The 15,308-nt window shown below is 36.9% G+C and overlaps 1 protein-coding gene across 2 annotated transcripts in view; it reads left to right on the forward strand.

The window, feature by feature from the left end:
- LOC107852877 (DNA gyrase subunit B, chloroplastic/mitochondrial) overlaps window positions 1-14,362 on the forward strand; it is a 58,812-nt gene extending 44,450 nt beyond the window's left edge. The window contains exons 15-21 of one of the 2 annotated variants that reach the window (XM_016697923.2): window positions 11,457-11,524; window positions 11,834-11,947; window positions 12,026-12,142; window positions 12,286-12,339; window positions 12,421-12,526; window positions 13,520-13,650; window positions 13,823-14,362. In XM_016697923.2, coding sequence (XP_016553409.1) covers window positions 11,457-11,524; window positions 11,834-11,947; window positions 12,026-12,142; window positions 12,286-12,339; window positions 12,421-12,526; window positions 13,520-13,650; window positions 13,823-13,891 — 659 coding nt within the window. In that variant the 3' untranslated portion in view covers window positions 13,892-14,362. Of the gene's footprint in view, window positions 1-11,456; window positions 11,525-11,833; window positions 11,948-12,025; window positions 12,143-12,285; window positions 12,340-12,420; window positions 12,527-13,519; window positions 13,651-13,822 lie in introns of those variants that run through there. The other variant, XR_007052948.1, reaches the window with a different exon arrangement.
- The last annotated feature ends 946 nt before the right edge of the window (window positions 14,363-15,308 follow it).

Consider the following 15,308-nt stretch of genomic DNA (forward strand, 5'->3'; position numbering starts at 1 on the left):
CAAAAAAAAAAATACTAATTAAATAGTAGCTTTAACAAAATTTATATCACAAATAGCTAAAAGTGACACACCTTATTGTAATATCAAAAACTAAAGAGGAAAATATCCAAGACACTATAAAACATATTACAAGCACGAAATAATTGAAAATATCAATTATTTAAGTTTGTATTCCACATTAATTGAGCCAACTTATCCCTCCATGTAGTCCATTCCTCTGATGATTCAACAACATCAATGTTATCTTGTTGATATTCTACTTGTTCTTCTAGATCAATGTCTAAGGGATCTACTTCCATCTCTCTACGAATAAAATTGTGTATCAAACAACAAGCACTAATAATCCTATTATGAATCTTAACTGAATAGCATGAAGCACTTCTAAGAATTCCCCGTCGTCTTAATGTCCTTTCAATAACATTACGAGCCCTAGTATGTTTCATATTGAAAAGCTCTTCTCGACATTGAGGTGGTGGGTTGTCACCTTGCCAATCCCTTAACCAATATCTATACCCTCTGTAAGGTGAAAGAAAACCATTTCCATTTGTATATCCTCCGTCACAAAAATAATAATTACCTAAAATATAAACAAAAATTAGTTACTTTTATGTAACATTATTGATGTAATATAATTTTAATGTGAGCATGTGAATTATATTACCCTCAGGAATTTTCAAACCATTTGTCTGCGTTATAGCATTTCGTAATACACGACCATTTGCAGCTGATCCTTCCCAACCAGGTAATACGTAAGTAAATTGAGATTTCTATCACAAACTCCTAGTACATTAGTTGCTATTTCTCCCTTTCTTGTCCTGTATCTTGGTTTGTCCTTAGATGGAACTCTAATTTGAATGTAAGTACCATCCAATGCACCTAAACATCCCTATAAAATCAATTATAGTATCATCTCAAATTATTAAAATTTCTTTGTAAAATTATAGTTTTTTACTTAACTTGAATTAACAGATATTCAATTGAAAGTGCATATACCTTAAACCATTTCCATCGATCGTCACTGTCATCTTCAAGCACCGGGTTGGGATTAACAAGTAATAATGGAGCTAGTCTGAGAATAGCTCTCAAACATTCGTTGAAAGCTTGACTTACGCTCCAACCCGATCTAACATAATCAATCCTAATGGATCTATTCTTCTCGTGATGAGCCAAAATATTTAGAAACATTGCTAACTTTTCACTACTTGATATATATTTGCTATCAGTCAAACCTCCAACTTCCTTAGTTAAGAGAACTAAAGTGTAAAAGGAATTTCTATCCATTCTTGACTTATTGATACATGTTGTATCATTGTCTTCTATGATACAATTTAAATGAGATATAATTTTAGGAACTCGATTACTAAATTGGTAACTAATCATATGCTTATTTCTTCTTATAGAATGACCATAAATAGCCATACAAAGAAAAATACACATAACAAGAAATTGTTGGCACAATATCTCCTTAAGGATGATAAAGCATTCAATATCGGATTGTAGTTGATGATCCATAAGAAAACCTAGTTTTTCCACAAAAAAAAATGAAAAGAGTTAATACAAAAATAAAATCAATTTTTCAATTACAAAGAATCAACGAGCACAATTTTATAATTTCAAGTGGGTAAAGAGAATAAGTTTTTCTAAAGCATATTAGAAAGAGGCTAAAACTAATATTTCATCATCAAAACGAGAGGAAAGGGCCAATTAATAACAAATTAAATCCACAATTGTGATTTTCACATATTGCACTTTCATATATAGTTGGTACTATTTCACAAATTTCATCTCAATCGAACATATTTCAAGCAATACATATTGATTCTTAAACAAATATCATTTCCCCCAATTATATGCTAAGTAAAATTTATCAAACATCCTAAAGCGTAACATTGACAAAAGATTACTGACTTTTGCTCTTTGATATAAAACTTATAAATGATGCAAAAAAAAAAAGAAAGAAATGAGTTTCGAAATAAAATTTAACCTTATGAGTGATAGAAAGACAAATGGAAAGATTATCTTCAAGTATTCTCCATGTACAGTTCATCCATAAGGAGAAGCAGCAATAACTCTGCAAGAACACAACCACATACTGCAAGCACATATATATGTGTGTGTGTGTGATGAAAATATAGGGTTTGAGGGTATTTTTGTCATTTTACAATTTATACCAAGGATAACTTAACCTGGGATAATAATCCCACCATATCTATGGATAACTTATCCCGGGACTAATTATTAGTCCTGGGATAAGTTATCCCAGATATTGACAACCAAACAAGTGAAATAAATTTTTATCCTGGGATTAGTTACATCCATACTGCAAACCAAACGACACCTTATTGTCACATCAAATTCCACATCCCTCTCATCTACCACCTTCGCAGAATTTAGGGGGATTGGTTCTTCAATTGCCCAACCCACTGTTGTGTTGACATTCTGTGGCTGCATGTGTATGTGTCCTTCCGCCTGAGAATTTGATGCCTGTTTTCTCCTATTTTCAATCAGTAATATTTGATTTTCTTCCTCGACTACAGCTTGTTGGTCTTCTCTAATTTCTTCACTCTCTGTATCCATGACTTTATCGCAAGGACTGACTTCATGACTTGTAAGTTGTGATTCCAGAATTGAAGTAAAAGCGTTAGCTTTTAATTCCTCCTCCAATGGGTCGGTTCTGGGCTTATTGTAGCATGCTCTCTTAATATTCCAATTAGAAAAGCTTTGGGCCAACAGATCTGGGCCCAATTTCTTTTTAGGGGCAACCTCTTTATTTAAAAAGAGGGTCTTTGACTGCTTGCTGCCCCCACGTGGTAAATCTCGTGAGCATTCCAATCTAGGGAAAATCTCCATATCTGCTGAACACCCCACGTGGCCCATCATGCTTTAACACCTCGAAACCCTACCCCCGTACTATATGAGTTTTTTGTTGCCCGTTGGTTCTTAGTTTCTCTTTTGTGCCTTCTTTTACCCTCTGGTCCGTTATTATGTCCCTTCCTACAACTCCGGTGTTGGTTCTCACTAGAGCTTCACACCAAATTTGGATTTCATAGATTATACTTTCACTTTCCACCTTCACCACTTTTGGGATGTCGTCACCGTTGCCCAAAACCATTATTCTCGTCCATTTCAAGTGGTTTCTCAGCTCCGTCTCTTCTTCAGTTTGAATCTAGCCGCCACAAAATTCTCCGATCTCCTTGAACACCTTTTCGGACCATAACTGAAGGTGCCAGACTTGATTTACCTTTTCATGTCTAGAAACAGATCCCACCGTCGGAGACCACCATTGCTGGTTGAATTTGTGTTTCTTCCACTGCCAGTCACCTCTCACAACATGCTCTGCAGTTACCGTCGACGAGAATTCGAATAGGAATTGATTATGAGGAGGGATGTCGGGGATGTCTTCTGTAAGAGAGCCCACTAAGCTCCTGCTTAGCAATTCATTCTGGTTTAGGTTGTCTCCTCCATCTGTATGGTTGATTACACTTTCTTCTTGGACTGTGGCTGCATGTGTATGTTTCCTTTCGCCTGAGAATCTGATGCCTGTTTTCTCCTATTTTCAATCAGTAATATTTAATTTTCTTCCTCGACTACAGCTTGTTGGTCTTCCCTAATTTCTTCACTCTCTGTATCCATGACTTTATCGCAAGGACTGACTTCATGACTTGTAAGTTGTGATTCCAGAATTGAAGTAAAAGCATTAGCTTTTAATTCCTCCTCCAATGGGTCGGTTCTGGGCTCATTGTAGCATGCCCTCTTAATATTCCAATTAGAAAAGCTTTGGGCCAACAGATCTGGGCCCAATTTCTTTTTAGGGGCAACCTCTTTATTTAAAAAGAGGGTCTTTGAATGCTTGCTGTCCCCACGTGGTAAATCTCGTGAGCATTCCAATCTAGGGAAAATCTCCATATCTGCTGAACACCCCACGTGGCCCATCATGCTTTTAACACCTCGAAACACTACCCCTGTACTATACGAATCTTTTGTTGCCCGTTGGTTCTTAGTTTCTCTTGTGTGCCTTCTTTTACCCTCTGGTCCGTTATTATGTCTCTTCCTACAACTCCAGTGTTGGTTCTCACCGGAGCTTCACACCAAATTTGGATTTCATAGATTATACTCACTTTCCACCTTCACCACTTTTGGGACGTCGTCACCGTTTCCCAAAACCATTATTCTCGCCCATTTCAAGTGGTTTCTCAGCTCCGTCTCTTCTTCAGTTTGAATCTAGCCGCCGCAAAAGTCTCCGATCTCCTTGAACACCTTTTCGGACCATAACTGAAGTGGCCAGACTTGATTTACCTTTTCATGTCTAGAAACAGATCCCACTGTCGGAGACCAGCAATCCGACCACCATTGCTGGTTGAATTTGTGTTTCTTCCGCTGCCAGTCACCTCTCACAGCATGCTCTGCAATTACCTTTGACGACAATTCGAATAGGAATTGATTATGACCCATTTCATATATGTTAATTCCATGTGACTGCTTCCAGATGCTACTCGCCCATCTTCGTATTTCAGACAAAGTAGGGATGTCGGGGATGTCTTCTGTAAGAGAGCCCACAAAGCTCCTGCTTAGCAATTCATTCTGGTTTGGGTTGTCTCCTCCATCTATATGGTTGATTCCACTTTCTTCTTGGACTGTGGCTGAGCTCATTTCTCTTGATGGCCATTTAGACCTTCTGACTGTCTCCGAGTAAAGAAGGGCCTTCGTATTTTTAAACGCATTAGTCTGTTTTGTGGGATTTGTAGTTAATGAACCTCTCAATCTTGACTGCAATATCAAACATTAAATGCCATTTCAGGGATGATATGTACTGATCTACTCTTTCTTGAATGCTGATAATTGTTATATAATGACCATGTTTGTTAAAGTTTCTTGCAAAGAAGTACTCTGAGGAATGATCGTGGAATTTCCATCTTTTTACAAAATTACCCTTTACTTTCGATGCCTCCTTCAAAGATGTGCATAGCCAAAGCATTGTCTTCCTGCTGAAAGTCGTTCTTCTGATTAAGTTCCGTCCTCGTTCAGTCCACTCAAACCATTCCTCTGCTCTTGTTTCACTTCTGATGGTTTCATATGACTTGAACCCCATCGCAAAGTATATTATGTTATCTTCCATCACCCCAAATCTGCAAAGAGAGAAAGGAAAAAGAAAGAGGAGAAGAGAGAAAAGAAAGAAGAAGATTTTCAACAGAAAACACAGTGGGTGAAATCTCGGCTACCAAGCAGCCTGAAGTCCGCGAAAGCACCAGAGGAAGGCTATTCTTTAATCTTAAGAAGAAGGAAAGAGAAAAGCCTCGAAGACCGTGCCTGGGAGCATTTTCATCTTGTTATAGCAGCAAGTTGGTTTTTAGGGGGATTTTGATAGTACAATATTTGTGACAGAGAATAATACAAGGAGAACAAGTGCTATGCGTGAATTTTCAGATTGCATAGAAGAGCTTGAATTTATTGGACCATAGTTAGGTGGGAAATTAACATGGTTCAGAGACTACAATCATGAGTGTGCTTCAAGAACAGATAGATTTCTATTTTCAACTAATGGTATGATGTATTCAAGATGATTAAACAAGAAGTGTTGCCAAGATTAGTCCCATTAAAGCTCCTCATGGTGATTGGGGATGGACTCGAGCTTATTTCAAATTTAAACATCGGTTGCTAGAGATAGAAGGATTTACATAAAAGGTGAATGCCTGCTGGAATTCCTTTGTTGTTGAAGGTAGATGAGATTATGCTCTATCAAAAAACTTGCAGTTATTGAAAGGTAAACTGAGGGAGTGGGACAAATGCAACTTTTGCAATCCGGAACACAGAAAGAATGAGGTACTACGACAGTATGCATAACTGGACATGGCACTGGAAAACAACGCAATTTAAGAAAAGACTTGCTAGTCAGGGGTAATTTTAAAAGAATGAGGTACTAGCACAATAAACCAAATGTGAATACATCTTTTGAAGACAGAGATCAAAAAGTTTATGATTAGATAAGGTGGGAAAAGTACTGAATTCTTCCACAAGATGGCAACCCTTGCAAAAGGCACAATCATATTGAGAAATTGGAAATTCAATGAAGTCATGAAAGAAAAACCAGTTTGTAAGAGGTTATATTTGAAAATGAAGATCTATGGTGAACAGGAGCGCTATCACTCAAAAATCGATAGAGAGGAAGAGTCATGGCTTCAAATGACATTTGAAGATCTTTTTGGTATCATCAAACAACGTGCAAGTGATAAAGCTCAACGATGAGATATTCATCTATGGGATTCTACCAGATATATTGGCAACAATCAAAGAAGATATCATAGGAGACCTCCATCCATTCCCCAGAGAAATTTGAAAAGTGTTCTAATGCCACTTACATAACAATAGTTCCAGTGAAGAGTGCTGCAATTGAATTGACAGATTCTAGACCTGTAAGCCTAATTGGTAGCGTTTATAAGATTATTTCAAAGTTGCTCATACAGAGACCTAAAAGGGTGATTTACAAGCCGGCGGACAATGCACAAATGGCTTTTAGCTTTTAGTAGTGGTAGGAAATCATGGATGCAACTCTCGTTGCCAATGAATGCTTAGATTCTAGATAATAAGTAATGCCCCAGGAATCTTGTGAGTCGACATCGTGAAAGCTTACTATCATGTTAGTTGTAAATTCTTAAATCACATGCCAAGGAATATTGGATTTGGTAGGAAATGTATATAATTGGATTCTTTTTTTTGTTCTTTTTTTCTTTTGGCATAAGCACAGTTAAATACTCTTTCCTAGTTAATGGAACACCAGAGAGCTTCTTTGCCGCTCAAGGGGGTCTACGACAAGGACACCCTATTTCTCCTTTCCTGGTTATATGGTGATAAAATACTTCAGTTGTATGTTATCAGTAGCATATGGGACTGGCTGGATAAAAGGTTTCAAATTTCACAACAACATCCATAATACTTTAGAGATCTCACCTGTTGTATGCGAATGATATTCTGATGATTTGTGATACTGAAGTCTATCTACTTAAACATCTGAAGGTTGATTCTAGTGAAGGTGCCTCGGCTTCCTATTAAAATGGAGAAAAAGTTACTTATATCCAGTTAATAAAGACACTGATTGCTGCATTCTGACAGCTATCTTAAGTTGCCAAGATGGTACCTTACCAACTACTTCTCTTGGATTGCCACTGGGGGCCAAGCACAAAGTTGGTAACATCTGGGAAGGAGTGAGGGAGAAATGTGAAAAAAAGTTTGCCAGGTAAAAGAAACAATATCTTTCTCTGGATGGGTGATTGGTTCTAAGTAATAGAATGTTGGATTAACTTCCCGCATGTGATGTTTCTGTTTCCAATGCCTACAAAACGTGAGAAAAGGATTGACAAACTTAAGAGGAACTTCTTATGACAAGCTAACAAGGAAAGGAAGTCATTTAATTTGGTGAACTAGAAGACTGTAATTAAAGACAAAAGATGGTGCACTGGGGATTAAAAATATCATATAACAAAATGAAAGCCTGTTGATGAAGTGATTATGGAGATTTGATACTGAGGTGGAACTTGGAAGTGCTCTGTGTTGATGTTATCAGGAACAACTATGATAATGATGGGCAATAGTGTACTAGAAGTCAGAACATCCTATGGCGTGTCAGTATGAAAGAACATTAGACCTCTGTTGCCTGTTAAGGCTAATACTGGATCAGTGTGGGCAATGGGAGAGGAGTTTCTTTCTGGATGGGCAATTGGATAGGACACCGCCTTTCAAGGTTTTGTTTCCTAATTTATTCACGTGCTTCAAGTGCTGCATCTACATAGGCTGAGAATAGAGTAGATGGGGTTGGAGTATCAATTTCAATGATTTGGAGGTGAACAAGGCTGTTGATTGTTCAGTTTGTTAAACCGTATCAGCAGCCAACTAATACAGAAACAACATACCATGGATCACTAACAACATAGGTTTGTTCACAGCGAGATCATGCTACCGAATTTTATCAGAAGAAGGGAACTTACCAAGTCCGTGGCCATGGAAACAGATCTGGAGATCCATTCAAGGTAGCTTGCTTTACTTGGATTGCGTGTAAATAAGCTTTGTCTCCCTCATGAGAACCTCCAAAAAAGAGGTTTTGACCTATGTAGCATTAAGTGGGAGACATTCAGATAGCCCATCACTTGTTTTTGCACTGCCAAGTTACCATGCAGTTGTGGCAGCTTTTTTTAAGTATGATTGGACCACAATGGGTCATGCCGAGGTCAACAAATGATTTACTGCAGTGCTGGCACATAAACAGCATGAGGAAGACAAGTTACTATGAGGGAAACTCCAACCCATCTCTACTTTTATCTCCAAACTCTATATTTGGAGATGAAAATAGTGATAGGCAACTTCAACCCATCTCTAAATTTTCCTCTGTACTCTATATTTCAAGGAATGAATAGTGTTATATAACACTTCTAATTTAAAATATTATAAATTGTAAGACAATTAATTAAGTCCCTAATATTCATTATTATTTTCTTATGTCATATCTTTATTATATTAATTTTAAATTTATATTAATTTATAATTTTTATAAATTAATTTCCATATATAATATTTAATAAAAAAATATAAGTTAGTTTTATTATAATTTATAATTGTATTTTGCAATCACGTTTTGCAATTATTGTTGGGCCGTTACGTTTTTGAATAAACAAAGTGTTACATGCTATAATAACTACATTTATTATACTGCACAACATGGTAATTGAAGATGAGTGTGATCTTAATGCACCAATTCAAGATACTTTAGAAGGTGCGACTCCAACAGTAGAAATGATGGTAAATGAAAGTTATCGATTTGAACAATTTTTAGCTGACATAAAAATTAAGGACAGAGATGCTCATTTTGAACTTCGTAGGGAATTAATAGAGCATTTATGGGGGCAACGCAATAATCTTGAGCATCAAGTTGTTGAGTCATACTATGAAGGTTTGGAAAGGGTGGTAGAGTTGAGTCTGAGGAGGATCGTGACAATTTTCGAGAATCAGTTCCGTTTTATGCCAGATCGCTCAACTACTGAAGCCATTCAACTTTTGAGGAGGTTAGTGAAGTAGTTTAGGGAGAGGAAACACTTGCACATGATGTTTATCGATCTTGAGAAGGCGCACGACAAAGTCCCCTAGAGATTCTGTGGAGGAGCTTGGAGGCTAAAGGTGTGCTTGTGGCATATGCTAGGTCAATTCAGGACGTGTACGATGGAGTGAAGATTTGTACGAGGATTGTAGGAGGAGATTCAGAGCACTTTCTTATTTTGGCAGGGTTGCACCAGGGATAGTCTCTTAGCCCATTTTTGTTTGCCTTGGTGATGAATGTTTTGACGCAGCGTATTCAAGGGGAGGTGCTTTGGTGTGTGTTATTTGCTGATCATGTTGTACTAATTGACTAGACTCAAAGAGGAATTAATAATAAGTTGGAGGTTTGGAGGCAGACTCTAGAGTCTAAAGGGTTTAGGTTGAGCAGGACCAAGATGGAGTACTTGGCATGTAAGTCCAGTGATTTGACGCATAAGACTGACGTGGTAGTGGAATTGAATTCTCAGGACATTCGGAAAAGGGATAGTTTCAAGTATCTTGGGTCTATGATTTAGGAGAATGGAGAGATTGACGATGATGTCACGCACCGTATTGGTGCAGGGTGGTTGTAGTGGGGGCTCGCTTCGAGAGTCTTGTGTGATAAGAAGGTACCTCCTAAAGCTTAAAGGTAAATTCTATTGAGTGGCGGTCCGATCGACTATGTTGTATAAGCAGAGTGTTGGCCAGTTAAGAACTCCCACATCTAAAAGTTGAAGGTGGCGGAGATGAGAATGTTGAGAAGGATGTGTGGACTTAACATGAGAGATAGGGTTAGAGATGAGGTTATTCGAGAGAAGGTGGGAGTGGCTTTGGTGGAAGACAAGGTGTGACAAGTGAGGTTGCGATGGTTCGGGCATGTGATGAGAAGGTGCACGGATGCTCCAGTACAAAGGTGTGAGAGGCTGGCTATGGATGGTTTTAGGCGGAGTAGAGGTAGGTCGAAGAAATATTTGAGGGAGGTGATTAGGCATGACATAGATCAAATGCAACTTACGGAGGATACGACGCTTGATAGGAAGGTGTGGAGGACGCGAATTAGGATAGAGGATTAGTTGGTAGGAGGTCTTATTCGTAGTGTTTTGATGATGTTGGTGATTTCGAATAGATAGTTTGTAGTATTTCTCTGTGGGTGTGTTGTTTCTTTTATTACTAACGGTGTGTTATCCCATTTTGTTGTTTATTCTTATGTTTTTTGTTTGTTTTATTGTTATATGTCCTGAGCCGGGGGTCTATCGGAAACAATCTCTCTACTTCATCTGAGGTAGTGGTATGGAATGCGTACACTTTACCCTCCCCAAACACCACTTTGTGGGAATATACTGAGTATGTTGTTTTTGCTGGTGTATTTCATCAATGATTTAACATTCTTTTTTTGGTGAAAGATTTAACTTTTATTTAAATTGTCCATTAGTATGTATAATATATAAAATTTGCTTGCAATTTACATTATTTAAAAATGTAGGGTATAAAATAATTTATATTACATGAATATATAAGAAATGTATATGAATTATATAGGGTGATTATGAAAAAGAAGAAATGATTAATTTTATGAAATAAGAAATATAACTGAAATAAAAATAATGTAACATAATATCGAAGAGAGAAAAGACGAAAAGAAGAATATTCTTTTTGGGAGTAAAAAATAAATTTGTGGTTGGAGTAGGTTTCCTTCGAATATAGAATTCTCTATATTTGGAGATAAAAATAGAGAGAGGGTTGGAGATGGTCTGATGGAATACTATACCTGCTTTTATTTGGTGGACTGTCTAGACTGAAAGATATAGAAGATACTTTGAAGATTCTGCAAGCTCTACCAACAAGATATAGTCTTAATTGTACATCTTTGTTTTGCTTATGGTGTAGGATGATACACGTAAATGAGGCTGAAACAGTTCTACAAACATTAGAATCCGTACAAGTTTAGATGGGCACACTTCTATTTTTTGTTCTTTTGCTACATTTGTACAGTTCGAATAACACATTCTTGTGCTGTTCTAATTTATCAAAAAAATATTTTTAATTAAACATAGTTAAAGTAATTTATATTACCTTTAGAAAAACAGTCAAATTAATCAGAGAACAAATTGCTTTACTTCCCAAGCAGTGATAGTGTCATAAAAAGGGACAGACGGAGTATTTGATAAACAGGACATGTCTCGATTTGCGTAGTGTAACTTCTCAAGGTAGTTAACATGTTATTAATATGTTAAATGTGTCAAACATTGTGTATTACTATAGAAGACTGTCATGTAAAACAGGATTGAGGGAGTAAATTTTTTATAATGTAACACCCAATGCACATAATGTGGTAATATCATGCAAGTAAACTGCCTTTTTAAAAGGAGTTCCTTTTCTCTTTTGAAAACTTTCAGAAATTTTCATCGTTGAGGGTGATTCAGCCGGTGGAAGTGCAAAACAAGGCCGTGATCGGCGCTTTCAGGTAATTAAAACTCATTGGTGCGCTATAAACATATAACCCCCTTTTCAGATTATGCAGTAGCTTATGAAACTGCTAATGGAAGCTACGCAAGCTGATTCTCCACCCGACCTTCTCTGTGTCCAAAAAAGAAAAAAAAGAATTGTTCGGCTAAAGCAAACACTGCATATTTACATTGGTAAAAGAGAGATAAAACTTATATACAGAAAAATTGTGCTGCAGAAGTGACGACTAGAAGAATATTTATTACTACTAAGTTCATCACATATCCAGACTCCAATGTAAAATGTGTTAATTATTTATCTTTTACAGGCTATTCTTCCTTTAAGAGGCAAAATTTTGAATATTGAAAGAAAGGATGAAGCAGCAATGTATAAAAATGAAGAGATTCAAAATCTTATTCTTGGTTTAGGACTTGGAGTTAAGGTATTGCGTTCATCTTCGAGGTTTGTGCAATATGCTCTTTGTTCAAAATTTTATTCTCATTCAATCTTTTGCATCTAGGGGGAGGATTTTAACAAGGAAGCTCTCCGTTATCATAAAATCATAATCTTAACAGATGCCGATGTCGACGGTGCTCATATTCGAACATTGTTGTTGACATTTTTCTTTAGATATCAGGTGTGTCCTTTCATTTTTCTTCTTGGTCCAATGGAACACGCATTTTCCGCTGGGAATTAACAGTTGAATTGTTTATGGAAATAACCAAAATGTTTAGTTGACTGTTTGGCAAACCTGGTTGAGACATTCTAAACTTGTTGCAGAGAGCTCTTTTTGAGGAAGGTTGCATTTATGTTGGTGTTCCACCTCTCTATAAGGTTTATTTTCTTTCGAGTTTTGTTTAACAACTTATGTATTTACTGCCTCCAGGTTTTAATGTTCTATTTTGAAATGTTCAGGTTGAGAGGGGAAAACAAGCATACTACTGCTATGATGATGTAGAACTTAAAAAAATTCAGTGTTCCTTTCCTTCAAATGCGTCATATAACATACAGAGGTTCAAAGGTGAGATAGGAAGTATGATATGTTTTTGTATTTTGGATTTTGAAGACTGCATATTTCACATGGGACATGTTCAGTTTGGAGCACATTACTTGATAGGGAACTGTTTGCTAAACTTATTACCAGCTTAATGAGGGACAATTGACGGAAAATTTAGATGTACCTTAGGTGCTTTGTGGAAAGTGAAAGCCTTGCTGCATAACATCTCTGTGAATAATGGATTTTGGACCTAATTCAACCTCAAAAGCTAGCTCATGAGGGGAGGATTGCCCAAGTCCATATGAGGAGACCAATTACCCATCCCTTTTCCGATGTGGGATACTTAACAATCTCTAACATAGGGACATGATCTGGGAAATGCTGGATGAGCATTACAAGTCCCAACTACTTGACATCACCTCAAAATGATTTCAGAATTCAAAGAGTTTGACTGCAAACATTCCATGGTTTATGGTTTGGCTAAACCATATATTTGAAAAAATAAAATAAAAATAAACTACAGTTAATTGGTGGAAATAACTGTATATGCCTGATATTTCTGGTCCTATATCCTTCTCATAAGTTATGAATGCAGCACCACTTTGCCAACTGTAGAAATCGTCTATTGGGTGCTTGCTTTTCTATTAAATAATGAAAATTGTACTCCCTCTGACCAAATTTATGTAGCACCCTTCCATTTTTAGTCTATCCCAAAAAGAATGTCTCCTTAATTAAAAACGACTTAAACTTTAAAATTCCTTTTTACCCTTAAAGAAGTGATTTATTGCCACACAAATGTTTAAGATTTATTTTAGACAACAAACTTCAGAACTCTTCCCTAGTTTCTTAAATTTTGTGCCAAAATCAAATGATGGCACATAAATTGGGACGGAGGGAGTAAGTTTTAGTTGGGATTTTTCAGCAATGTCAGATACACAGCTTATACATCTGTATACATAGACGTGCGAGTTCTTTAAACCTCCCTTATTTAATCGTATGATATGGAAAACTTTTCAGGACTGGGAGAGATGATGCCAGCCCAGTTATGGGAAACAACGATGAACCCAGAGACTAGGCTGTTAAAGCAATTAGTAGTGGAGGATGCAGCTGAAGCAAATGTTGTCTTTTCTTCACTAATGGGTTCCAGGGTATGTCTTTCTATTCTGAGTGTACTGTTAGGCTGAGACTTTATTAGGGACATCTACCTGTTGGGACAGACATGCAATTTTTGTTAAAAAAAACTATTGGGGCTGTCCATCTCTTTCCACTCTTTTGTCATCGACTTGATTTTATTGCTTATCTCCATCATGCCAATTACAGGTGGACGTTAGGAAGCAACTTATACAACATTCGGCAAGCATGATCGACCTTGAGCAACTAGATATATAAATGTGTAGTAAACCCTGCAAGAAACAAATCATTACTTCTGGGAGGGACCAAATGTCTTGTATCCAGTATTGCACAACGGGCGCACAGTATAATTTTGATAATCTAATGATGGGGCTTTTGAGGCACTTCCTTCTCCAGCTTTCCCTGGAATATTCTGAGTAAGCAGAAAAGGACTTTGATTATAAGTATTAAGTACCTTGACATATATTATAGATTCTTGTCCTCCCTTATTTTAGTTTTACTTTCTGTAATTTGCAGTCGTCCTGTGTAATTGATATTTTTGGTTAGCGATGTGGCATAGTTATTTATGTAAGTAATGAGGTAGGACTTGTTCCTTTGTTAATTAGTAGTAGTTGATTAGAGGGATCTACCGACGAGAATGAAAGAGAGTACTCTTAGTCTTTTCTCAAGGAAATATATACAATGTTAAAGGTGGTCACTCCATTTATATTGATGACCACATAGACCAAATGAATGTCCTCTCTAAGGCTGTCAAAAGTGTTCAATTCTGATGTTCTATTTTAACACTGCTAGAAGCAGCTAGAAGCAAGCGGTTAAAATTAAAATCTGGAAAATGTAAGTCTCATTATGTCAATTCCATGTTTGTCGAGCCCAATTTTTGATCTCTATGTGACATGGTCGTTTTAAGCACTGGTCTTTTCTCATGAGTATTAAGCTATGCTATTTGAATGTCATTTTTAAATGGAGCGTAGAGCAGCTTCCTAAAGCCTGTTTGTCTTGTTTCTGGTCTATTACGCTGATAACTTTTTCCTGTGATATTTAAATAATATCATCGCTGCATAGTATTAGTTTAGAATATTCATAAAGCACACTTCCGTCTCATTGTGATTGGCAGTTCTTTATTGACAGTCATATTAGCAATATACAATACATAGCCTAATTCCGTGTTTATTATCTAGTTTGCACTACAATACATAGCACTGTTTCGTTCTAAATTTTTTCCATGATGTCATTTGCTTATCCAAGATTAATGCAACGTGGAGTTATTTAGTGTGGGATTTGGGCCTTGTTAATGGAATTTTTTAGGCTGTTTGAAGGCTAAATCTGGTGTTATGGTAGTTCTTTAGCTGATACTGTTAACGGTGTCATGACCTAAATCTGATACCTAAAACTGTGATTGGCACCCAACGAGCTTGTAACCATGCCTAGGCGAACCAGCTGTATTGAATGGCACTAAATTGCGGAAAATATGCTATTAAATGTAGAGGCAGTGTTCTCGTAATGTAAATTGCAGAAATAAAATGAAAAGCAAATACATAAATGGAACTCCAATATCTCACATGTAAGTTGGGGAGCAATCTAAGAATCTGAGTGCAATTGCTATGAAACACCGCTCACAGTCTGTTGCTCAACATGTCGGTGGATGACTCATCTCAATTGGCAACAGTCACTGCTA

Source organism: Capsicum annuum, chromosome 3 (assembly GCF_002878395.1).
Source record: "Capsicum annuum cultivar UCD-10X-F1 chromosome 3, UCD10Xv1.1, whole genome shotgun sequence".
Classification (NCBI taxonomy): domain Eukaryota; kingdom Viridiplantae; phylum Streptophyta; class Magnoliopsida; order Solanales; family Solanaceae; genus Capsicum; species Capsicum annuum.